This window comes from Acipenser ruthenus, chromosome 1 (assembly GCF_902713425.1).
Source record: "Acipenser ruthenus chromosome 1, fAciRut3.2 maternal haplotype, whole genome shotgun sequence".
In the NCBI taxonomy this organism is placed as follows: Eukaryota; Metazoa; Chordata; class Actinopteri; order Acipenseriformes; family Acipenseridae; genus Acipenser; species Acipenser ruthenus.
Window position 1 is genome coordinate 100,460,702 of NC_081189.1, and position 27,082 is coordinate 100,487,783.

General features: G+C 37.7%; 1 protein-coding gene across 3 annotated transcripts in view; it reads left to right on the forward strand.

The window, feature by feature from the left end:
• Positions 1-27,082, forward strand: part of LOC117421442 (peroxisome proliferator-activated receptor gamma coactivator 1-alpha-like) — a 276,291-nt gene that overhangs the window by 129,453 nt on the left and 119,756 nt on the right. For all 3 annotated transcript variants that reach the window (XM_059032682.1, XM_059032678.1, XM_059032674.1), the window contains exon 2: positions 7,346-7,405. In XM_059032682.1, coding sequence (XP_058888665.1) covers positions 7,346-7,405 — 60 coding nt within the window. The remainder of the gene's footprint in view (positions 1-7,345; positions 7,406-27,082) is intronic.

The following is a 27,082-nucleotide window of genomic DNA, read 5'->3' on the forward strand; positions in this document are numbered from 1 at the left end:
AATTCCTGCCTAAGTAAATCTAAAGCTGTGTGAGGAAAGCAAGCGCTTGACTTTCAATGCCCATAGGAATAACAGAAACCACTGTTCAAAGGCAGAGAAAGCTGAAATGTCTTTTTTTCATGCATTGTGTTTTTCATTTCCTATTTGATTTCAGCTGGAAGGGCAGATTCAGTGTCATGTTTATGGTACAATGTATGTGACTGCGGGAGCTGAGTTTGGACTGGTGTTATGTAAAATGAGAGTAATGACATTAGGGGAACTAAATGTATGGTAAACCTTTTGCAAGACGTCTATTCAGTTGTCATGTGAATTTCCATTTGAACTACACTAACACTGGCAGCTACAGTGTTTATAGGGTATGTCTTGTAGAATCAAATATATCTTTATGTTGCATGAGACTGGAACTAAAACTGATAGAACCTTAAGCATAACCAAATAAGCACCTAAGGTATGAACAACTTATCTAATGAGGGTTTCAAAGATTAACCAAGATGTCACTGCAGCATATATAGCATCAAAGTCATTTTAAAGTGCAGTGTACTCTGCTGGATCTTTTATTCAGCATTGCAGTGGTGCCTTAAATGTATCTGTTTGCTTACTTTTCATAGTAATACGGGGTGTAAATACTGGGAGGTGTTACAAATAAAGAAGCCAAACACTCTGTGCCTGATGGTATGGTCGCTACTGCTTGTTCACCACATCCATTCAGGGCACCTTTTTATCAGTTACCAGAAATCTAGGTTTTGGATGAGAACTCAAACTTTTGTTGCATCAGTTTCAGAAAAAAATGCAGTTAAAATATGATTGTTACAATTGATACATATTTTGTAAGCAAAGATATTTTTTAATGTGTTTTATACATTTAAAATGTGTGTGCATACTGTAATCAGTGTTCTATAGCAGACAAACCTGATCGTTTAACCCTGCTTTTTGTATAACTTGATTACTTCCAAAATTGCCCATTCATATTTTGTTCTTGATTACACACTAAAGCTTTCTTTATTTTTAGCAATATAAGGCATGTTGAGATCTTTGGTTATTGGTTGAATGTGAGACACTATTCTCAAAAGAATGCCTGTTTTAAACTCAGATTAATCTTTACTTCTACCGTTTTGAAGCCAGTTATCTCACAGGTCTGTACTATGCCTAAGATATGCCACAATCTATCGTGACCCTTTTCCCTTTCAAAACTTTAGTCAAAGATTTGGAATATAAATCAGAATTGCCAACATGCCCTTATACTTGATATCGAGCCAGTTTTATAATTCGATCATTTCAACTCTCTTCTTTGCTAAGCAATGCCAAAGTCTGGAGAGGACAAAAAGAACAAAGCATTATGGTCTCCCACAGGGGATGAAATCATATATCTGGAGAATCGCTTATCAAATTGCAATTAAACATTTCACTGACATTTATCATTTATACTGTTCTGTACAAACTTTTGATCTATGTCATGGTCATCAACTTTTTTTTTATCATTCATCATAGTTCTCATTTTTAATCCACAGCCGTGGTCGTGGTGGGGGGTGTTATATTTGTTTAAAAAGTAATTGCAGTAAAACATTAAGAATTACAAACGTTGGCCCTATATCCTTAAATGCGCTTTACTTGCTCTTATCTGCCCCCTATTTTACTGCATTTAATCCTGTACTTCAGAGTACTGTAATCTGCCACGTGTTTAATCTGTAGTATTTTGTATTTAATCATATCCTGATGTAACTATCACTGACACTGTTATCTGCTGTATTATTGAATCGTATTTTGTCACACTTGTACTTGCTTGAACCAAAGTCATTGTATTTATCTTGCTCTTAATTGTATTATTACTTGTACTGTGATACTTGAAATGTATTTGCTTACGATTGTAAGTCGCCCTGGATAAGGGTGTCTACTAAGAAATAAATAAATAAATAAATAAATAAATAAATAATAATAATAATAATAATAATAATAATAATAATAATAATAATATATCCTGTATGCCTTGTTGAGGAAGAACAGTTATCATTTCAGAAGTTTATTATTGTGCCCGGGAGTTCCCATTCAAATAACTTAAAATGGAATTAGAAATGTAATTTTGTATTTAAGCTATAACCAGGGGGAGACGGTAGGCCATTAAATTACTCCCCAAAGAGATCTGGGCTCCATTGCTGAAGTAAGAAGAAATTATTATCTTGGGAAAGCAGAAGGAAACTGAACTGTTTCATAAAAACAGGAACAGTAGTTGGAAATGGAATATTCATGAGGATATCATCAATTGTCACCCAGCACACATCCACACAGTCTAGCCAATGAAAACTGATTTCTGGGTCAGGTTCCTTATTAGACAATCATGGGGTTTCAATTTACACGTGAAATGGCAATGCGCGTGCACGCTTGGGAGAATTACTTGGGTAAATCAGGTTTGTGTAGAAAAAAACGGCCAAAGAGAGGGATAGGGTAAATCTCATTTACTCGTGTAAATGATGAAACACACAGGAAAACCACGCCCAGTTTCTCATGGAAACCCACATTTCACGTATAAATGTTAATGAGAGTGTTTATCCTTAACTAAAAATATTTTTACCCTTGCTGTAAAAACTACTCTAAAGTTAAACACGAAGAGCAAGTGAGCTGATTAACTGAATTAATTCCCGTCCTTTTTTTGATCCCAGCTATGCCCAAAGACAACACGCGTCTGCCCTCCACGTTAATAAATATAGTTTGTGAATTGGATGTCATAAGCCAGCTCGATCGCCCAAAACAGTGCAACAACATCCAAGTTGTTGATGCCCTCTCAGAACTGACCAAATAAAATAGCAAATGAACATATTGATTGTGTTTTATTTGTTTGCATCATTAATATTTAACACAACAGTAAATCCAACACAACTTAAAGAAAGGAGAGCACCTCTGACAGCACGAGCCTCCTCAAATCGCTGCTGTCCAATTGAAACTGGTGGCTAAGGTAACCTTCACAGTTGCCAGGTCCGCTTATAATACATTTTTAGAGTTGCGGGTTGTAATTTGCATAAACACCCACTCTAACATGGGTTGCACTTGTTTTGGGCTTGTTGTGAAAGGCAGTGCTGCTTTTTTTTCTTGTGAGACTGTAACCTTCCCCGTCTGTCTCACAGGTGGCCACTGATTCCTGAACACCTAATTTTGTTGTTGACAAGAGTTTGTGCAGGCAGTAGCAATTTTAGGAACAAATTATTGCACTTCAGTCTGTTTTATCAGTATCTGCCACCTCCCTTTCAAGTGCCCACTACCTGAATTTGCCCAAGCGTGATGATGAATGCTTCCTCAGCAGCTGTCAGCCGTCCGGACGGTAGGGTTTGTAAGCCAGGGTAGGATACGCAGCATCACCTGATCCACTATATGCTGTATTGCCTGAATGAAAGGGATATATATAACGTCTCCGTCGGTTTTCAGCCATGGTATATCTGCAATACCTGTGTTGGTCAGATTCATTTTTTACCTCCGAGTTCATTTTTAATTAATGAGTCATCAGAAAATAGTTGAAACCAGATTCAATACTAACGCCAACCCACCTGACATTTGAAAAACAATTTGGTCAAGAGCAGTGTGGAAGGGTGGTGGGTAGTTCGCTGACACACAGGAGACACAGAGGTAATTGGGAACACCGCACAGGTGCCCAGTTTTATTATGGGTAGGTAATTTCTTTTCAGCCTGCAGAGGGCGCTGTTGTCTGTGGTCTGCCTTACCAGCGATGGTACAGACAGAGCCACAACTATACCGGGAGCGGTACAGAGTACAGGTGCTCAAACACAAGAATAATCCAAAGGCGAAAGGAACAGGGAAAATAAAACACAATAAACCAAACTACAAAATAAAAGGTGCTGCGCTTGGCAGCTTTCCCCAACCGTCGCTACCCGCACGGCCCGGGTCTCCGTCCTACACAAATGTTTATCGGGGCTGCTCAAGGTTTTCCCCGCTACCACTAATTATTTTTCTTTTTCTTTTCTTTTTGTTGGGATTTCCGTCCCCGCAGTTCTCGATCCTGGACCACAGCTTCCTTCTGTCAAAGAGAGGGAAAGCCTGCACACCCACTCTCCCACCTCTCCGTGTCACTGCCATGACTGACAGGCGAATATTGACGGGCTGCTGCCCTCTTCCTGCAGCACTTCGAACACATCAGAAGAGTCAGTACAGGTCTCCCCCTGTTACAAGCAGTAAAACACATTATTAACCAAGCAGGCACAGGGTATTTTGCTTTATTACAGCAGCTTAGATTCACTCATGTACCAGTTCTCTGCGCACGGAAACCACATTTTCACAAAACGTCACTAGTAATCTTCAAAAGCAGCACAAGTACTTTACGCATAGCTAATTTACATATCAACCCCCACCTTTCCCATTCATTTGCATGACGTCGGGTGAAAAGCCCGGTTTACTCGAGTAAAATAAACTGAGCGAATGGAAACCCAAAAAAAGCATTTTACACGAGGCATTTTTCTCGTGTAAATGTCTCAAGTTAAAAAAAAAAAAACTTGCATGGAAACCCCATGAATGACTCATCTGGTCGGACAACCCCTTGAAGAGTATGTTTTTGCAACTAAGGTATATCTTCTCCTAAAGGTAAGAATCTAAGATTCACACATTGTTTTTTTAATTGAAGTTTACAAAAAATGTTACACAGTGACCATCTTGCTTCATTCTTTAATCAATAACTACACAAAGTCAACGAGACAGACAGATACAATAAACAAACAAACAAATTAAATATACACCTAATGCATTGCTGCTACTCAATTGAGTGGATATCAAACGCTTTACTAAGTAATGTACTGATAGTAATTGATATGCATTGTGTCATATTAACACTAAAGGATGTCAATGTGATAACTGAGAAGAGGCAATAAACACAATAAACATACACACTAATCAACCAATCAATTGATCAACCAATCAACAGATTATTTTATTTAAACACGTAAAGCCATTGTGGACAATGGAGATCCAGCCAGGATGAATAGGTGCTACAATATACAGTAACAATAAAGTTAACTACAACAACATTGTCAAATGTATAATTTAGAAGAGTGAATGTATGCATGCGTATTATACTCTAATTATCAGCATTTCCATCCATCACTGGTTAAAAAACACAGAACCTCGGCCTGTCATTATTTGAGTGTAATTCCAAATGAGGGATTTGTAAATGTTGCTAGGGTTTATAGAGTGTTTGTAGCTATGTAGTTTATTGCAGTAGCAATCTTCTCCTAAAGGTAAGAATCTAAGATTCACACATTGTTTTTTTAATTGAAGTTTACAAAAAATGTTACACAGTGACCATCTTGCTTCATTCTTTAATCAATAACTACACAAAGTCAACGAGACAGACAGATACAATAAACAAACAAACAAATTAAATATACACCTAATGCATTGCTGCTACTCAATTGAGTGGATATCAAACGCTTTACTAAGTAATGTACTGATAGTAATTGATATGCATTGTGTCATATTAACACTAAAGGATGTCAATGTGATAACTGAGAAGAGGCAATAAACACAATAAACATACACACTAATCAACCAATCAATTGATCAACCAATCAACAGATTATTTTATTTAAACACGTAAAGCCATTGTGGACAATGGAGATCCAGCCAGGATGAATAGGTGCTACAATATACAGTAACAATAAAGTTAACTACAACAACATTGTCAAATGTATAATTTAGAAGAGTGAATGTATGCATGCGTATTATACTCTAATTATCAGCATTTCCATCCATCACTGGTTAAAAAACACAGAACCTCGGCCTGTCATTATTTGAGTGTAATTCCAAATGAGGGATTTGTAAATGTTGCTAGGGTTTATAGAGTGTTTGTAGCTATGTAGTTTATTGCAGTAGCAATATGAATGTGTGTAATATGTGCACTAACAATAATTAAACTTTCCTGTGACTCCTCGTGGTACCAAATACAGAGGAGTCTGAAGCTGACCTTTTTTTAAGTGATGCAAACCTATATTGCAAACCTATATTTGTATCTTCAAACTTTCACCTTTAGCATATTGCACAATATGTAATCCACCTCTGGTAAGCATGGAGTTCAGGCAAGTCACATTAATTAATCAAATACTATGATTTTCTTGGTTTGCTATGGTTTTTGTGAACAAAAAAGTGGATTGAAACACGGCCATATTCAACCTTTTTTTCCCCCTAGGTTTACAGTTTTCAAATTTTATAAATGAAATGTTTTCTTATGGAGTATATGGGGTGTGGGATGACAGCTCATTGTGAACCGTTTTTAGTCCCATTACCACACGAGGAACCATGTTTACAGAGTGAATTTATGTCCCAACAACCACAGCTCATCCCCTGCTTGGCATTTCAACTAACTCCAGTGTATATTTTGCGGCTTCAGTTTCACCTTGCGGCTGCTGGTATTTCAGATAGCACAGTCTTTATGACTGTGCTAGCTGAAATACCTTAGCAGACACGACGAACTCTCTGTTTATGCAAAACAGAACAATAGTAGCATCCAGTGCTGAGTTACTGTTAAGGATTGCCTGTCAAGAGTTAATTTGTATAGCTGAAATTGATACCTTATGGGATTAACATTACCTTTTTATGGATGCACTGGATATACCATAAAATAACTGAAGGTAACTTTGAAAGATCATAATTTAAAAGTGCTATGGCTATAGTCTGATTTGACTGAAGATCTATGTAATTCCAGTTGTTTTTGTAAACTAACAAATTATTAGGTACCTGACAATCACGTTGTCTTGTTGCAATCTAATGCATTGCATAAGAAATTATTTTAATAAGAAATTTAAAAAAATAATATTACTCGTAATGTTGCTGGCTCTTATTTTCTGCATCAGCAGCAAAAATCACAACTGTGACCTCATTAAACAATAATTCAAATGATCAGTGTATCATAATGGTCCTTATGATTTGCTTAAATCACATTCTGTTAGTCTTTGTAATACAAGACCAACAATCACACAGTTATGGTGACACAAAAAGCTACACTGTAGCAAAAATGAACAAGTGAAAGGGAAAAAAATCCCAATTTTGTAATTTATAATGTACACAGACCTTGTTAAGGGAACTCGCCAATTATTGTAAAATAAATGATTGAAAACACATTATTTTCTTATTTTGTAACCAATGGAATATCTGCATCGGTTTAAGTTTATTTACTGTGTAGCCCAGATAAAAAAAAACAAAAAACCTTCAACCTGTCTGAGCTGTCTCTCTTTTGTTATAAATGTGTACATACACTAAGTCCTTCTTTTGATGTGTTGTGTTTTTAAATAATAAATAACAGAAAAAAAACTGTTTCTGCCATGATATTTTTTTTTTCTTCAATCTACCCCAATAGGAGAGTCTCCTGTCTGCATGCTCTGTTTCTATTGGACAAGAACAAAGCAAGACAAACCAGGTAAGTGACATGCGTGGGCTGAAACAACATTTAACCCACTGCCTGCAACTGCAAGTCTGAATAAAGAAGTTTCTGTAAGTGACTTATTTACAAACTAACTTGTATTGTTAGTTGCTCTTATTGTATTACTTGTATTGTAACACTTGAAATGTATTTGCTTACGATTGTAAGTCGCCCTGGATAAGGGCGTCTGCTAAGAAATAAATAATAATAATAATAATAATAATAATAATTGTATGTTAGTGTGTGTATGTGTTTATGTGTACTCTAAGGGGCCTTATAGTACAAAGAAAATGAGTGCTAATCAATTTTCTTACCTCTAATTAGCATTAGCAATAGTATCACTAGTCCCATTTTCTTCTGGTGGCGATCTTTTGGTTCTTTGCTTGTATTTTATGCTTAAATATGGAATAAGAAAATATTTTAAAGAAAATGCCAAAGATGATAAAATACATCTGTATTCTGGTACCTAATCTCTTCTAGCGTTGTAGTTCAAAGTCACTCCAATGGTCTCGCTGCAATAAGACCATGTAACCTTCAGACAAGATGGCAGGATGCAGCAGTCCAAAGCATTGCATTTGACATATTACCAAGGATTCTAAGCACAAAAAAACACTTTTATATAAGAGGTAAATAAAAAACTTGTTGTTTAACACTCCGTCACAAGACTACTGTAGAACAAAACAAAACATGGCGTTGGCGGAAACTGCAGAAGACAATGAATTTTGGTATTTACAGTATGTTGTTCAAATGGTTATCCTTCTGGTCTCAAGGCTGTTAATATTTCCATAAACTTGTTGGCAACATGCTGTGGTCCAGCATAAGCACTAAGAAGATGATGTTGGTTGGACATGTTTTTATGTATGGATTTAAGCAAAAATAATCCTTAGCCTACAAATCCATCAACCTAATTAGAAACCAAAGGGATTAAAACAAAAAACCTAGAGGCTTACTTAGCTATTCAAGACGTCAATAGTGGGATGATTGTTTCTGGCTTTTATTTATTTTTAAAGTCTGAATTACTACTAAACCTTTGAGGTTTTTTTTAGGTAGTTAATTACAGTCAGATAATTGTTGGTTGTGCATAATTCTTCCTATTGTTTGATATATTTCTTCGTAATTGTAGCCAAATTAACAGCTAGGAATTTAAAGCAGAGAGTCTAATCATGACACTGCTGTGGTTTCTGATCTCAAGGGCCCTTTCTATTCACATCCTATCATCAGCCTCCTCTCAAGAGTATCCTCACTTATTAGTGCGAGAGGTGGCTCTGCAGCAGGGCTTGCATTGACGCAGGAGCTGCTTACATGATGATAAGAAAGCCATTGTTTTAAAATGGTAACAGAATACAGATTATGTCAGTATAAGATGTAACCCTGCTATTTACATAGGGTTCAGTTTTTTACAGGGACCCTAACCCCACCCCCATGTTGCAGTGGAGTTTTTCTTAAGGAGTTTGGGGTCTATACCTTTTCATTCCTTTAAAAAAACCAAGCGCGGCTGTGTCAATAGGATTAATCAGTTGATCTAAACAGTGACAGGTCTAAATACCGCCAGCATTTAAATGACTAAGATTGGTCCCTTACCTATAGTAGATTCATTGCAATTAAAATGAATTGAATAGACCAATGATGTTATATGAATGGGATGGGGACACTGATGGGATCGGTATATGAATGACATTTCTCATGCTAAGAATTATTATAATTTTTGTTTTTTATTTAGAGTGACCAATTATTATTTGTATTTATTTTCCCCCAGTTTGGAATGTCCAGTTATGTTTTTTTTTCTCTTCACCGCATCTCCTCCAATCTCACAAGCCTAAAGCCAGAATCGCTTTTACGTCGAGCAATCCAGAGCAGAGGTGGGCGAGTCCCCACACAGCACAGACGTTCTGTGGGCATGTGAGTGTCCTCCGATCTCACAAACCTAAAGCCAGAATCACTTTTACGCCAAGCAATCCAGAGCAGAGGTGGGCGGGCTACCGATCCTGGAGAACAGAGATCAGCCCTGCTTTTTATCCACTCTGAATGTGCTTGGTGTCTGGCCAGTAGGGTTCGCTGTTGCGCGAAGAGGAGAAGCAATCCCTGCTGATTTCCCATCCCCCACCCTTGGAGTGTCAGAGCCAGTGTGACGCCCCCTTCTGAGTCCCCAGCAAAGTTCAGCCTCTTTGCACAGCCGGGACGCGACTGGCGCCGTCCAAGCTGTATGACTCATCCTGTGCTCCCAGCGGCAGTGCTTCAACTGGATGAGCCACTCGGGGATCCCCCTATGGTAAGAATTTTTAATCAATGCTGGGATTCTAGTAGCCTGGTTGTTGGTCCGGGTTATCTCCATGTAGGGTTTATCCTTCTGAACCTGAAATAAAAAATTAAATAAAAAAGTTAATGCTTTAGTGCATCCATCTATGCTAAATGATCCTATTGACAAACCATTACTTTTTTGGAAGAATGTTTTCTCAGTCTGTTTTTATGAATATAATGCAGTTTTATATTGAGGAAACTGCTCTAGGCTGTTGTTAAAGAAGACATCAAACTGCATTTTATTCATAAAAAGCTTTGTGAAAAGGGCCTCATGAGAAGTATTTCTCAGTATTTGACAGCATCACTGGCATGCTATTGATCCCCAGAGCAGGTGTAACTCAGGCACAAGCTTCCCAACAGAAACACAAACACTGGCAACAGCCTTAACCTGCCCGGAAGTGATCACAGGGTGAAAGTGTAGTTCATTCAGCCATGTCATCTTTAGCCTCTCTAAGATACAGTCTGCAATGGTAGTAAACAGTGGGATTGTCATCGTACAAACCTGTGCAACTAGACAGAGGCAGTTTTATATAACTCTTGACCTTAGAATAAATTAAATATGGCACCTATATAGCACCACTTAGTTCCTAACAGAAATATATTGGTTCTCACTCATCTTCATTAACAAATCTTTTAATGGAGCAGTTGACACCCTTACCCATTAAGAGTGTTTTTTTCTAATTGGAATTAAATGACCAACAGAATACTTTTGAACAATAGCAGTTGTATATAAATTCAAAGCAAACAAATGGAGGAAAAAAACAAAACAAAAACAAAAAGCACTCAGAGCACTCATTGTTGTTTCAGGTGACAATACAGAAAAATAGCTTTAGCTAAAAAGGGTATTTAAATGCATGAGTTTTTCTTTCACCGTATTTATTGAAAGTAAATGAGTAATCTTTGCAATTGAATGTCCTGCAATATTTTTTTTTAAACAGTTACATTTTACTTAACATACCCTTTCATTTCTACTTTGCAGATTCACATACATGCATATGTTACTAGCAATCATAATTTTTAAAATGATACCCAGTGAATGCATGGTGTGGTCCAGTAACTCAAGGCACTCTTTGATACAGTCATGTAGCAATTTGGATCTCCATTTGGGAATAGTGGGTTTTGCCGGGGTTTGATGGGCATAATTTGAAATACTTTGAGTCACTCTACTGAAGGGTTTGTAATGCCTGAGTTTTGAATACGAATCATGCTGGATGATCCCCAACCTCCTTGAGCCCTGTTATATTTTGTTAAAATATATCGCACTATAACCACACATATATATATATACACTGTATGTGCACTTTTCAAAACTGCAACGGTAAAGTGATATCTACAGTTGATTTAACAATGTATTACAGTCAGTACTCACATAACCGACCCTATTAAATTTTGACTTCAGTGACGGCTAATTGTGTGTGTCGCATATCTGATTATTTCATTTTGGCCTGTTCCAACCCTTTTCTGTTTTTCAGGGAACACAAAAAAGATAAAATTATCAAAAATTCATATCTGAAAGGACTGTGTTTTAAAATAAGCAGGCTTCCATTTAGATGTACTGTATTGGTTTTGTTGGTACAGTACTATATTTTCAACATAAGTATTTTAATTCGGAATGATATAATTCTAAAAATTATCACTTGCCAAAAGAGACGACACGTGGACTGTAATACAGGACATACTTTTGAATCTGGTACATATTATAGCAGTATGTAATTCCCTGTTAACGACCCAACAGCAAAATGAAATAAAAATGTTACCCCCATTCACAAAACGGCATACAACATAAAAGGTAATGCAATTTAGCAAAAGATAAAAAAACAAAAAACAACACCAGTTTCCAGAATTCAAACAGTATCCAAAGTCAGTATACAAAATTGCAGAATATAGTGCTCGATAAGGCCCTAATGTCACAGTTCACTTGCAAATGAAAATGCACAAAAGCAACTAAAGATCACAGATTTTTAAAAAAAATACAACTGTTTAATGATTAACAGTTACATTACCATAGCTTGTCTTGTTCGCTTTGTTTCGGTGAAACTGGAGGAAGCGCTGTGTAAATGCACAATAAAAACAGACTCATTTGGCAAGCGAGAAAAAAAAAACCGCGGGCTGTGACGTTGACGGATATTCAGATCAATTATAACATTGAAGAGATGGGCTTTGTATCACACAACTGGTGATGGAGTTGGAAATCGCGTGTGATGGGTAAGTGCATTAATTTGTTACATATATAATTGGATTGATTTTATTCTTAATACAAGGGCGGTAAAACGCGACTGACGTGTATCTGGGTAACAGATATCCCAGTGCTGACTTTTAATTTACTTAAAAGCAAAAAGCCCCATTTGATACCTTGTGCAATATCTTAAATGCTAATGGATTTCAAGGGTTCCAATAACAGTACATACCGTACATCACAACACATTATAAATGGTTTATACAGAATAATCAACTGATTTCCCATTAATGTATTTTTATTGCTATTTTATTGCTATCGTAAACAGGTTTCATAGAAAGACAAAACTGCTTCTGTTACTAATATTAACCACACTGTACAAGCATTAGATACAAATACACACCTGTATATTAACATCAAGTTGCAAACATATTGCAGGCTTTATATTTTCAATTTGGTACCAGGCTCATGTTTGGTGACAGTGTGGCGTCAGCACTGTCTGTGGTGCCAAACAGGAAAACAGCCGTCTTGGTGATCCCGTCTCTCCTATATAACCCATCAGCAGTTGATGGGTTATTACTTTTCATTACAGTGTATCACACAATTTATAGTAAAAAAATTATTTAAAGCTGACCCAATGATGATAGAACTATACAAGCCAGGTGCCATTGCTGTTGCAAATCAAAGTGCTGTGGCGACATAGACAGTTGTGTTGTGGAGACAGATCGTCGTCATTTGTTTTTAATTTGTTTTCATCTTGGAGAAAGTATGTTTACTAGTTGTGGGTCCTTCCTGCCATTTTTACTGAAGCCTTTATTGGATCTGCATGGTCATACTGTACCTCCCCAGAACCCTTTTATTCACCTGCTTGATTCTTTTCCAGCTAATGTAATGGTCTGGATTTTGTTCATCCACAACTATCTGATTTTACCCATAAACATTGGGTAAAGACCTCCTTGGTCTAGATCTATGCCTGCTTGCCAGATGGGAATCTTGGCATGCAGCCTGAATCTCTGATTGGCCTGCTGTGACTTGCGGGGCTCCTTAGCTCTTGGTCATCAACTGTAGTAGTTGAGCAATCTGGCTACTTGTCTGGGCTTGTTCAATTTTGATCATCACTGCTGTGTTTGCCATCTCACTTTTAGCGCCATTGTCCCAAGTGGTCTTTGTAACAATCAGTTGTACCACATGCTCCAAGGTTCTGGTCTCAAAGGTGAAAAGCAATAATATGATTCTAGAAAACTAACGGATTAACAGCAGATGGCAGTGTTTTTAGTTAGGGTAGTTTTAAAAACAATTATTTATTGCATCAGAATTAGTCCACTTTGTTGAGGAGGATTGCAAGCATACAGCTATGTCCAAATGTTTTGCATCACCTTATAGAATTAACTAATTTTACTTCATAAAGTTGAATGAAACCTGCTAAATAATGCTGCTAAATAATGTTACCTTAACATATTGAATTACATACAGTACTGCTTTGTACTCCATAGCGCTGCAGTGTTACAAGCAGACACGCTTACATCATCGGTGTCTGTTTCAGGCAGAGCGTCCTGGTCACTAAGGTGACACAGTTGAGAATTCTTCCTCTGACCTCCCCTCTGATGTTGTCAGAGTTTCAGTTTCGGTTGTATTTTCGGCAACACTCTCCTCAACTACAGAAAACCCAGCTTTTTTGAAGCAACATTGCATTGTTTGCATTCCAAGCATGCTTTAGCAAGTGCACAGTATCTAACAGACATTTTATTTACACTGAATTTTCGTGCTGATGCTAATCAGTTTTCTCTTTACAGCCAGTGCTGTTTTTTCAAACTGTAAACCCAACACTGTGTACAGAGATTAAATAGCCAAGGTACAGTACAGGGGTAATTGCCCAGTAACGAGGTGCAAACAGCTGATTGATCAATCTGTTAAGCTTTTACTACAGTAAAGTCCTGCCTTTTGTATTGAAATCTATGTGAATGGCAAGTTAACAAAGTGAAAACAGATGATTGGTGGATTAGTACAGTTATTATATTAATAAGCAGTGTGTTTGTTACTGAACCCAATGTGAATGGCACATAACGAGATCCAAACCGCTGAGTTTGCCTGAAATATACGTGTGCTTAACAGGCATTAACAATGCCTTTGTTATTGAAATCAATGGGAACGGCAAACGCTATTTAAGAATAAACGGCTACCTGAAATAATCCTGTATGGTGTAAATGGTGGGTACTGTAACTGACAAAAATATGGCATTTTAGAAATCTATCATGAAATACTATTACAAATTATGGTTTCCGGTAAACTTTTGTAGTTTGTAGTTTTGTAGTTTGTAGTTAAATAAAATATCTAAATGATGAAATATCTAAATGAAATATCTAAAAAAAATACTCCAAAATAAAGCTATTACATTATAGAAATTAAAGACCAACACTATTTGTTTTGTTATTTGCATAAATATCAAGAGGCTAAGGCTTACAATAGTTTAAGAGTGTTCTCCCTCCCATTAATATATATATATATATTAATGATGTCTCAATCCTAAAATTCTAAGTAATATAATCTTTTGTACAGCAGTACAGTTCCAAATCCACTAAATGCATTAGATCTAGTACTACCAAACAATAATCCTCTAGGATGCTGAGCACATGGCTAAATAGGATCTTCAGTACAAACTATTTTCAATTCCTTCAGCAAGTATATTGCACTACCATGCACAGTAAAAGCCTGTAATGTGAGGTCACATAACCAACCCTTGTGCAGCTCTGATGAAACTGTCAGCATTATAGATTACTTAGGTAGTTTACACTAAACCACCACAACTCAAACATTAATCCTAATTAAGGCAAGAGAGGATAAGTAAACGCTAAAGAGAAACCAACAGTAAAACTAATGCATGCCTTCCTGCTTCCCTCCCCCAGTTTATTGAAGTGTAAATTTCCAATTTGAATTTAAATAAAGTTACATTAATATATGCAGTGCCTGTAGGCTGCACTGGTATTGCAGTAGTTAAATATGTCCACCATTGTCTGTAAGAGTCTACCAGACTGTTATAACCAGGGGTGGCGACGGCCTCCCCAAATTATACCTTATCACTTTATTTTTCAAAATAAAGAACTGACATTATTTATTTTTTTTAACAGAAGATCCAATAACTAAAAACACTGTTGTGCATAATATTTCAACAAAAAGGCACAACTTATATTCAAATCAGAACACTTCCAATTATAACAAAAGAAATACAAAGGACTTGAGTTTAACAACTGAAAAGAATACGCATGTGTCTGCATCAGATGTCCCTTTAACATTGTAATAATAATAAAAAATACTTTATTTTAACAGAAGTAATTTCTATCTGAACTATGGTTGTTCATTACTGTTAACATTTTATGTCCAAAAGCAAAGCAAAACATTTGAATTAATCTCACAAATCATTTAACTTATAAAAACGATATTGCCTCCATTTTTAAATCAAGAAAACGTGAATACAATAGGCCTACTTCTGATTTGGCTTGTCCAACGCGAATGTAGAGGCCTAAAGCAGCAGTGTGGAGTAGTGGTTAGGGCTCTGGACTCTTGACCGGAGGGTTGTGGGTTCAATCCCCAGTGGGGGACACTGCTGTTGTACCCTTGAGCAAGGTACTTTACCTAGATTGCTCCAGTAAAAACCCAACTGTATAAATGGGTAATTGTATGTAAAAATAATATGATATCTGTATAATGTGAAATAATGTATAATGTGATATCTTGTAACAATTGTAAGTCGCCCTGGATAAGGGTGTCTGCTAAGAAATAAATAATAATAATAAAGCGTGTATCCTAGCAACGTGCTAATCTACCGTACTAGCACTAAAAGAAGCGCAATCTCACACACTCAAGGTTTTAATGCAAACCGACAACAGAAGACTTCAAACTGGGTTCTAATTTGATGCCTCGATTCATCAATGAGTAATCGAAGCTTGGGAAATTTAAGGACACATTATCAATAATCGATGCATCGATTAATTGTTGCACCCCTAACCTCTACCTTACCTTTGAACGAAGATCCTGGTATCGCTATTTTTAACAGTACAGTAGTACTAAATGATCTACTGGACACATTTATATTCTTTTTACACAATTATTATACCAAATTAATCATGATATATTGCTTATTCAATTTTTTCTCGTTGCTTAAATACATCTCACAGACTCTAGCATCTCTATTTGTGTTTCATTAATTTAAGTTTATCAATGTTCCAAAAACACCATGCCTGTGTTGAACAATCCCAGTCCCTGTTTACATACAAAATGTTACTATGTATGCTGGTTTTAAGAAAATATATCATGACAATTTCACATTATTGTTATCCTTTTCGAGGGTAAAATACATACAGCACACGTTCAAATGCCTGCTGTTCACACAGGTCCACTTGTCTGACACAGAAAATTATTCAAATGTATTTTATGCATGCCCGCACAAAGTGGGGTGTAGCCCCCTCAATTTCTTGTTCTGCCCCCTTTAGCCCACTCATCAGGGAAAGTCTGGCACCACCACTGGTTATAACTGTTCTTGTCTTCAGTGACTGTAGTGGTTATATGATATTTTTAGGGTGTTATCTCAACCCTTCTTTAGTTCTTACCAATGCTAGACCAGAACTACCTGCATGTTTGCTAAAATTTGTGAGAGGGGAGATCTGTGCTGGCTATCAGGCGCATGCGTGATCCTGCAGGGGTGGATTGGAAGCCCTGACAGGATACAATTCCGACAGAAGCTCTGGCCGGTGAAATCGGAATAGAGCAGAGAACGAGAATATACAGAAGGAGAACAAATAACAGGTGGAATTGGAAGGCAGTAGAGGTGGTTGTAGAAGATAGCCATTGAATTTACTTTTGTTAAGTGCCTGTACTGGGACGTTGTGTACGTTAGTTCAGAGGGGATCTGGTCAACCCCATAGTCTGTAGTGAGGAATAGGGGAGCATCATTCACAAATCACACCTTGCAGAATAGCGGAGGTAGCGAGGCCCTGCATAAAGCAATATTTGTTTTGTAGTTTGGTTTCCAGTGTTTTGTTTTTCCTTTTTTCTTTCATCGTTTGATTTTCTCACTTTGCTATGGATCTAACTGGCACTTGCATGTGCTGAAAAGACTGCGACAAAAGAACAAACAGAACACAGAAATAACAATACCATTGTTGGTAGCCACAATAAAATCATGTGCTCGAGGGGAGTCTCAAATAAACATCTCTGGCTCAGTGCGCATCAGTGACTTACCCCCCCATTACACTGATGTTGACATTTTTCGTATGTTTTTAGGAAAGCAGTCCAAAGCAGGAGTTCCTAAACCTGTTCCGCAGGGGCCATAGCAAGTCCAGGCTTTTGTTCTAAACCAGCTCAGAGAAGGAATGCTGATTTACAACCTGCATCAATTATGGGATATTAGAAAAACCTGGGCCATTTAGAGCCTTCGAGGACAAGGTTTAGGCATTAATATGTATGTATTAACAGGTTTTACCAGGATATTCCTGACTGTGACCAGAAAGCTTCCTTTTCATTGAGGCTCTAAGGTCTAATGAGACAAGCCCACAGTAGACCAGGTTTTGTTATTTACAACAGATTTGGCAAGACATGAATTTTGGCTCTTTTATATTATTGCAATGGTGCTCTGTATCAAGCAGAGCTAAAACCAGAAAACATATGTGATAATAATACTACTACTACTAATAATAATAATAATGTCCACTGATATACAAAACAATCCTCATTATAAGGGTAAGCTTATGGGTCTTTAAAGACAGTACAGCTTATTTCTGCCTTATTTGTGTCAACTGCAGCAGATGTCTTTATTACTTTCTTTACTCCCTATTTAAAATATGCAGTAACTGTCCAACTAACTATTGTATCTTACATACTCTTGCTCAAACAGGACCATATATATATATATATACATATAATCTGTACCTTTTTTGACAGCAAAGTCCTTTGCCTTTGTTGTCATGTTATCTACCTGTTTTATATTTGTTTTTTTAGTCCACCACTCCTAAACCTTTTGCATTAGAACTGTAGTAAAATATCTATTCTAAATAATAATAATAATAATAATAATAATAATAATATTCTGGATTTAAATTATTTAAATGGTTGTAATTCAAAATCTCTTTGAAATGGTACAATATGGGTAACTTGTTATACTAATATGCTTCTCATCAGTACACTGCTTTAAACGCCACTTTAATTGCACATCAGTTATTGTTGGTTTTAAAATACAATAAAAACAAAATGAGCGAATAAATAAAAACATTTTTATGTTTCATGTCTTGATTTTCCTTGTGACATAATTTCAGGTTAAATTCTATGTGTTCGGTTTGTCCCAATCTCAAAATTGAAGGTTTATCCCAGTAAAGCGATATCCACAGTATTAAAACTGTAATTGGGTCATATATCCTCGACAGCCTCCCACATTCCTGTCACTGTCTGACCTTGTCACTTCTGATGGTCCTTTCTTAATACCTCACACAGCTCTTGTAAAAAAAAGTTTTTTTTTATGCTTCAATTCTCAGCAGCCAGGATTTGTAGTGTGTTTTAAATTGAATTAATGCCTGTAGCAATCTGACTGTTTAACCTCTGCAATCATACTCCTACCTGTGTTTATATTTGTGAAACGTATTTGCCCAAGGTAACCCAGTTGAAATGTCTAACCTTGATTGCAGTGGTTTCCTACTTATACACTGTTTTGCAGCTGGGAGGGACTAGTTAGGCAAAATGAGATAAAATGACTTGTATAGGACACTTGCAACAGGTCAGTTGCAAAGGGAATTTAAAATATATCTCAAATGTGTCTGTGACTACAGTCTGTTGGCTAAAAAATTCAGACATTATACACACTGTGACACTTGAACTATATTTTTGACCATAAAAAAAAAAAGTTATCAAATTGCCAGCATCAAACTTGTAACCCAATGGCACTCAGTATGATACATGTGGGAGAACTCATTGCACATTCCTGCCACAGTCTTGTCTGAAGGCTTATCATTAAGTTCAGTCCTTGTGGAGTTCCAGCTGAGGTTCCACAGGCACATCCTGGCTGCAGCTCAGCTGGGGTTCCATACTGAGACCCTGGAAACAACAGAGCCAATCAATTAAAGGATAATCATTGTATTAACATAATCGGTTTCTAAGTAAAGACGATACACTTTAAGCTAGTTACTGTTCTCTGAGTACATACTGTATTCTTTGCTTTCTAGAGTAGGCATATTGTCAGTATGTATGTCTTGATTCAATTTTTTTTTTTTGTGATATTGGTTTTTAAATGTTGTACTGCATCCTATCATCCTGTCAATATTAGATTAAGAACATGCCAACACATTTACATTTTTCACCTCAAGTGGTTTAAAATTCTTACGGTGAAACACAATGAAATGTATTTTATTGTAATATATTTAGACAGGCATACTGTCTGCTGGGAATAATCCTTTGCAGGGAAATTGTGTTTGGCAGCAGACAGAATTACAAAACAAAATAAATATTACCATAAAATACATCCAAACAAACAAAATTACTATTGACAGAATTAACAGATTACATCCCCATAATAATTAGAAAGTCATACACAAAAAAATTCCAGTGTTTAGTACACTATAGGGATTTAATGTCACTCTTTTCAGTTCAGGATATTTCATGTTTGGGATTTTTTTTTTTTTTTGCTGTTGGTACAGTACCAAATTACTATTGCTTGTGGAAGCTGTAATGTTAAAACTGATAATCGACAGAAATGGTATTTCTATATCCTGTTGTACATCAAATTCAACCGGGGCCTTCATTTTCCACCATTACCTATTTTACGGCAAGAACATAAATCCATTTTGTTACTAGCTTTGTAAAAATGTAATTTTTATAGAAATCATCTGCATTGACAACAGGAATAGGCATTTGGCAAATTTTCAGTTGACAATGTGTGAAAAATTGCATTCAAGCTTTGATGCCTTTTCCATCTTTTGTTCAGCAGGAACCATTATCTTCACTTTTCATGTGTGTTACAGGTTATCATTTATTTATTCAATTAATAAATATTATAAACTTGAAACAATTACAAGATACTTCATGTGGCCTTCATCTTGAGGGTCACACAAAGGGGAAATAATGGTGTTTTTTTAGGTTGCTTTTTTGCTGGCGCTTGAAAAATGCAAAAAACAATACAATATAAATGTACAATTGGTGACAGGGCTGGGTCCCTGCATGTAAAAATTGATGTATCAGGGGTATCCAATCGCGGTCCTGAAGGGCCATTCCACTTTAACAGGTTTAACAGGTAAAATGATAAAAATGAACTACTTCAGGGTCTAGGTGAAGGTTTAATTGGTTCAATTAAACAATTTAGAACACGGTTGGAACAAAGACCAGGAGTGGAAGGGCCAACTTTGGCCACCCCTGTTGTATATTGTGTGTTTATATTATAAAGTGTTGTATATTTTGAATTTAAGTTAGGCAGGGATGGGGTTAAAATCCCATCCCTACATAAATAAGTGTGGAATGTGGCCATTCCCCAAATGGTCAATTAATTGCCAATTTGGGTATGGCCAACTATATAAAACATGATCCAGATCCTTTGTTCTTGGGTTAGTTTAGGGAAAGGACTAGGGCCAACAGGTTGTGCTCCCTGGCACTGTACTGTGATAGCATAGCTTGGGTGCTGTTTTGTGTTTTGTTTTGGATTTGTTTTTCGTTTAATAAAAGTGAGTGAGAAGCACTGAACTGCAGTCTTCTGTCTCTGGGTGTGCTGTTCCTGCCGCTAGCCAGCCTTGACTACACACCCCCATCATTTATATATTCTTGACTCCATAGCCCGTTCAAAAGACAAAGGGGGTGGAGAACCACTTGTCTTGTATAATGCTGAAGAAATATAATAACTCTCACTTCATTCTGTGACTTACATCCGATTCTTTATTGAACAGTCAAAGCCAATTTGGGAAATGAAGAAGGCAATATTGAACAAAATAATTTTGAAAAAAAGGTTAGTTAAATGAAATAAAGTGGCTTTCAAAATAAATCTTATGATTGAAGTAGAAATCACTGTGAGTGGGTAGATTTGCAAAAGCATAACTTTATATACTGACTTACAGCAGAAAGTTAATAAATATAATTGAAAAGCCATATGTCTTACTTGCTTGCTGTAACTTCAGCATAATAAATACTGGGGGGGTTCCATCATAAGCTGCAGACTTTGTTTTATGTGTATACTAGTCATCTTCAGCATTGCCTTTGCAATCTCTGGCAAGCTTGGGGTTAAATCAAGCTAAAAACATACCTGGCATATAGAAAACCAAGCACAATAACGGTTAGCAAAGTTTATGTTCTGATTTACCAGTTGACAATCTGTTAGAAGATTTTGGTGTTACACTAAGTTTGCTACCATACCTTCCCCTGAATGTTGGCACTGACAAGGAAACATACTAAGATTTTGATACATGCTGTGAATGTTGTAAAATTGCAAATATTTTGAGCATTAGACCTTCTCAATGAAACAGGCACAGGAAAAAATACCAGTAGCAAACTAAGTGTAACACTAAAGTCTTTCAGCAGAGTATAATCAGTCGTTGTTACCCGGGTTGTGGTGCCAGAGCCACCATTTTGTTTACAGAACTCTGTGCCCTTATCTACAATGTACTGACAGGCTTTAGATCTTTGATCATATCCATGGTATTGTTCCGCCCTGTTCAAATGAGGTCTGTTTGAACTCAAATGATGAATGATGTGTGTGCCAAAATTAAAAAAAATAAATAAATAAATAATATTTATTTTGTTTTGTTTTACTTTATTTTAAAATGTTTCTGATGTTTTTAACTTTGTTAAAATTCAGGTTGTGAAGACATCTCTCACAGACAAAATACAGTTCTCCCGCTGAGGATGTTATTTTCATTTCTGCATTGGATACTTTGGCTTGCCTTCTACACATAATTACAGTTTGTAGATGCATTCGGTTTCAGTGGTGGTTTATCAGGTTTTAACAAGTAAAAACAAAAGGCATGAACCTTAATGATAGGACACTGATTGTTTTTAAAGGTGGTTCTCATTTAAATATGTGTCCTATTATCCATTAAATGGCAAATTAAAATTAAATGGACGATAACTTTCATGTAACATCTGTAACACATCCAGCTGTGCTGAATTCTTAATACCCTAACTAGTTTTCTTATGGGCTTTAGACCAGGCCACTGTTCAGGATTGGGTGGGGGTGAGTCACTAAATGAAAGTGTCTTGCTGCAAGTCCTGATTAGACTGGCTAGTTGTTTGTAGCAGACTATTTTGGTGGTACAATACGTGTGCTACCATCTGGAGCAGTATGTCTTGCTGCCTTCACCTCGCCTGACTAAAATCAAGATTTTCCCCTGCTGGGTTACTCGAGGGAATCTTCGCATAAGACAGTGTCTGCTATTAAACTGGGTGCAGGCATTGACAGTGAGCGACTAGGGGTTAACCTGACAGCTGCTCAAATTTCGCCTCAACCCCAGCATATTTAAAGCCGCGTATATTCGCTAATTTAAATATAGATTTTTTGTTTTGTTTTTGTTTCTTTACTGTGCAATTTAATCAGTTAAATGTGTCTACATTAGCTCTATGTGTATATGTGACCGGTGGCTGGTGGATGCGCTGATGCACCGGTTTATTGTAAAATAAAAAGATTTAACAAAAGACAAATACTTTTACAAACAAAACAGTGCGGTGGCCAAAACAAATAGACACACAAATAATACTTATAACAAGTATTGTTCCAGCACGAGTAGCAATTGTTTTCTTTGTATCGGTTCTCACTTGTCTCTTTTCTCCTCGGGACATCCCACCCTGTGCAGCCAAAGCTGCAGGTCTTTTATATTATGGCCAAGAGATTAACTGGCTATTAATTATCTTATTAACTCCTCGGCCATAGTCTGCACGAGTTTAATAAATATGCGTTACTGTCTTTCAATAATTACTAGCCGACAGTCACACATTCTCACAAGGTATTTAAAAACAATAACAAAGAATGTCGGACACGTTTTCGCCTGTCCTTCAAAACGTAATACATAATAAAATACAAAATAATACATAATATGCACAGGGGCGGGGAGTACCCCGTCATAGTATATTAATACTAATGTTTTAATTAACAAAAATAGAAACACCATATGTATAATTACATAAAGTAAAGCAGTTAAATAAAGAGTACTCTCCTACTTATACAGGAGATTTGCCCAATGATCTTTCAGGGCAGCAAACTTCTCAATGGTTCTCTTCTTGAAGTCTGGTATCTCGCAGCTGTTTCTCTGTTGACACCATCGCCAGTGTATTGATTCGATCCTGGTTCATGTGTTTCTTAAAAAAGTTTTTATCCTCTTTAGAGTTCCAGGATTAAATCAGGCTGATGAGGTCCTAATCTTTTCATCTAAAGTTTGTCTTCAAAACTCAGAACCAAGAATGGTTTCATGAGTAACTGTTCAACTGTATTATTTCCTCCGCAGCGCAGAGCTAGGGCTGTGAATCCAGTGCCCCAGATCTCTCACTAAGAACTGCGGCTTCACCTCCTAGAAAGAGGCCTTGGAAATCACACTGCGCAGGTGTAACAGGGGCGGTGAAGAAAAATGCCCTGCTATGTTAGTGATGTATTTTTAGTGACTATACAAATACATACTGTGTGTGTGTGTGTGTTTTTTATATATATATATATATAAAAAATGGTTCCTGGCCCGCGGTGTACCAGACAGAGTATTTGATTTTGTGTGTTAAAAAAAATACTTTACTGTTTCTGTTGTCTTCGGTAAGCGGCTACAGTGTGTTCCAGTGTGCCCACGCCCCATAGCTCCGGCTCGGTGTAACACAGCATATTAACCCAGTGCATAGCACCTTGGGCTTTATTCGGTGGTACACAGCACTTCCGTGCACAGCAACCCCTGTGCACTCACCCAGTGTCCCCATGCTCGGTAAACCTCGGTCCATAGCACTTCCATACATAGCACCAGTGTATTGCTCCGTGCTTGGCACAGGTGCATGTATAGCAACCCGTGTATAGCAACCCCAGTGCACTCACCCAGTGTCGCTGTGCTAGGTACACCTCGGTGCATAGCACTTCCATGCAGAGCACCCCGTTCAGTGCTGAATGGCAGACATGTGCTAGTGTGCACAGACAATACCACAGTTGTGGCATATGTCAATCACCAGGGGGCGCTGCCGTCCCTGGGGTTGCACCAAGCGGCGTTCCGGTTGCTCACCTGGGCACAGCCGTTTTTTCTGTCCCTCAGGGTGTTCCATCTGCCAGGGGCATTGAACTAGGCGGCAGACCTGCTGTTGAGGTGGCTCCTTGACACGCCGTGGCGTCTGAACCCCCAGGTGGTAGACAGGATTTGGCACAGGTTCAGCAGGGCAGCAGTCGACCTTTTTGCTACAGAAGAGCACTCATTGCCCTCTGTGGTTCTCAATTCAGAGGCAGGGGCCCCCTGGGAATCGATGCCCTAGCTAACAGCTGGTCTCAGGGCCTGCTTTATGCCTTCCCTCCCCTGACGCTGATCCCGTCCTTCCTGGAGAAGGTACGGAACAAAGGTGCAAGGTTCCTCCTGGTGGCGCCGCACTGGCCCAGGAGGATATGGTTTGCCGCCGTAAACCAGCTCATTCAGGGTCAGCTGTGGGAGATCCCGCTACGCAGGGACCTTCTCAGTCAGGTGTGAGGTCACTTGTGGCACCCGGACCCCGGAGCTCATTTCTTTTGGCAGTGCATTTTCATGAAAGGAGCTAAGAGGCTCCGCCCTCCCCTTAAACCGATGGTGTCTGGACTTGGTACTAGAGGCTTTCATGAAGGCTCCCTTCGAACCTCTGCATTCAGTGGACCCTAAGTTATTGTCCTTAAAGACTGCGTTTCTACTGGCTGTCACATGTTAGTGAGTTACGGGCCCTCTCGATAGAGGGTTCCTGTTTGTGCTTTGCCAGTGGTGGTGATAAGGTTACTATGCGCACTAACCTGGCTTTTCTGCCTAAGGTTGTTTCGCAGTTTCACCTGAACCAGTCGGTGGAATTGGGGATCACAGACTTACCACACTCTGCCCTGTCAGGGTGCTGAGGTGTTACATGGATAGGTCTAAATCATGGCAACAAACAACCCAGTTACTGGTATGGGTCGCATACACTCAGGCACTTTCCAAGCAACGGTTGCCGCATTGGATAGTGGATATGATCAAGTTGGCTTATGAGCTGGCTAACTTACCCTCTCTGGGTAATGTTACAGCTCACTCGACTAGAGGGACTATGACGTCTTGTGCAGCGTTTCATGTGGCATCCCTGCAGGACATGTGTAACGCTGCGCCGTGGATCACACCACATATGTTTAGAAGGTTTTATCGACTGAATGTTGCTGGTTCAGCGGCACCTTCTGGGGTCCAGAGTCCTTGAGGCAGCTTGCCCTCTTGCGCGGAAGCCAGACAGTTAGGCTCGCACCAGGGCAAGGCTTGTGGCTGCTTTGGCTCACTGCGAGAGCTTGGGTATACATTTCCCTATTCATAATGGTTGACATTTCGAGATTGAAAGGGAATGTTGGTTTACAAGTTGTAACCCTGGTTCCCCGAAAAAGAAATGTCAACCATTAATTTTGTGAGATCGCTAGCTTGCCTTCATTGCCATTTCGGAATCAAATGGCAAAGGTTTGTTACAGAATACAGTAGATCTCTGGTTACAGTGGGCCTGTCATGCAGCTTTTTGAATATGTGCTTTTTGAATATCAGGTCATGTGACACAAGGGTCATTTCCCAACTCGTAATGGTTGACATTTCTTTTCAGGGAACCAGGGTTACAACTCGTAACCCAACAATATATATAAATATGGATGGATGGCTCCCTAATGCCCTCTTAACAGGAGCTGGCACTATTCCTGTATACAGTACATAAATAATCTATAGGATTCATATTGGGGACCTGGGGGTCATGGGTGATGCTGTTTATATAGTAAAAGGTCAAAATATCTGTCCTCCAGGAAATAACAATGGATATCATGATATATTATGACAGATATTAATTTGTTTGGTTTCATAACTTTCTCACCTTTGTAACACTGTATGTGCCTGCTGTCAAAGTGTATGGGGTGGCTTGAGATGCTTTGAAACTTTGAATGCTAAGGCACAGGCATTTCATCACAGGAATGTATCTATTCACTGGAAAATTAATTTTTATTAAGTGCTGTCCTGCTTTATACTCTTAAAATAATCGATTGACAAACCTAAGCAATGGGGGACGTTATGTGATGGAGGCAGGGAGGACTATTCAAATTGTTCTCTATGGGAAACGCTGTTCACTTGCCAGTGCTGAAAATAAATATGGGCTACAGAACACAACTGTCCTAATGTAATATTAATTATGTCAGTTAAAGTGATTTCCTGATTTTGTAGTCAATTAAAATGTTTATTTTTGTTACCAAAAAAAATGTCTTTCTTTTAAAATCAAGAGTATCTATTGATTCTTTTATACACGGGTGACATTTTATGGTCCTTTATAGCACTTGTTATTGACTCATACCAGATCAATAATATAAATGCCCTAACAACTGCAGTTAAACTCATTTGTCATTTATCGGGTTCACCAAGTAACAAATGTATCAATCCGACATTACTTACATTCTTATGTCATCCAATTGCCACTACTTAGGTAAAATGAACAATTTATGGCACAGCGAGCAATGTGAATGTGTGATAAAAAAAAAAAGATGTATAAAGAATAGCTACAGATTTGTTTTCCTTATAGAAAATTAAGGTTGTGGTCTTGTCTATTTAATAGAATTCCCTAGCTCAAGGCAGTAAGATATCACAGTCATGCAGCCGTTGTAGGCATAGATAGACTGATTGTTCTGGGATCTAGTATGATGTTTTGTGTTTGCTGATCACTTCATCTTATAATTGGCAATGTACAGTACCTATGGATGTTGCTGCTGAAATAGACTACTGGTGGATATTTGTTTAAGTTTAGATCTTAAAAACTAGAAGTAGATGGAAACTCAATGAGCAGGAACAACCCACTATATTTATATTGTTTAGGTTGGACCAGAATTTGAATTCATATTCGTAGTAGTTATTAATTAGCGCTTTTATAGAGAACTTATGTGAAACTTTCAAGCAATTTGAGCCTGGTTTGGTTTAAAACTGTCTTGGAGCAAACCAATAGACTGTGTGTCAATGAAGAAAGTCTTTACAGCTCTGCCTTATTTAATTTTGTGGGAGTGTGGATGGGAT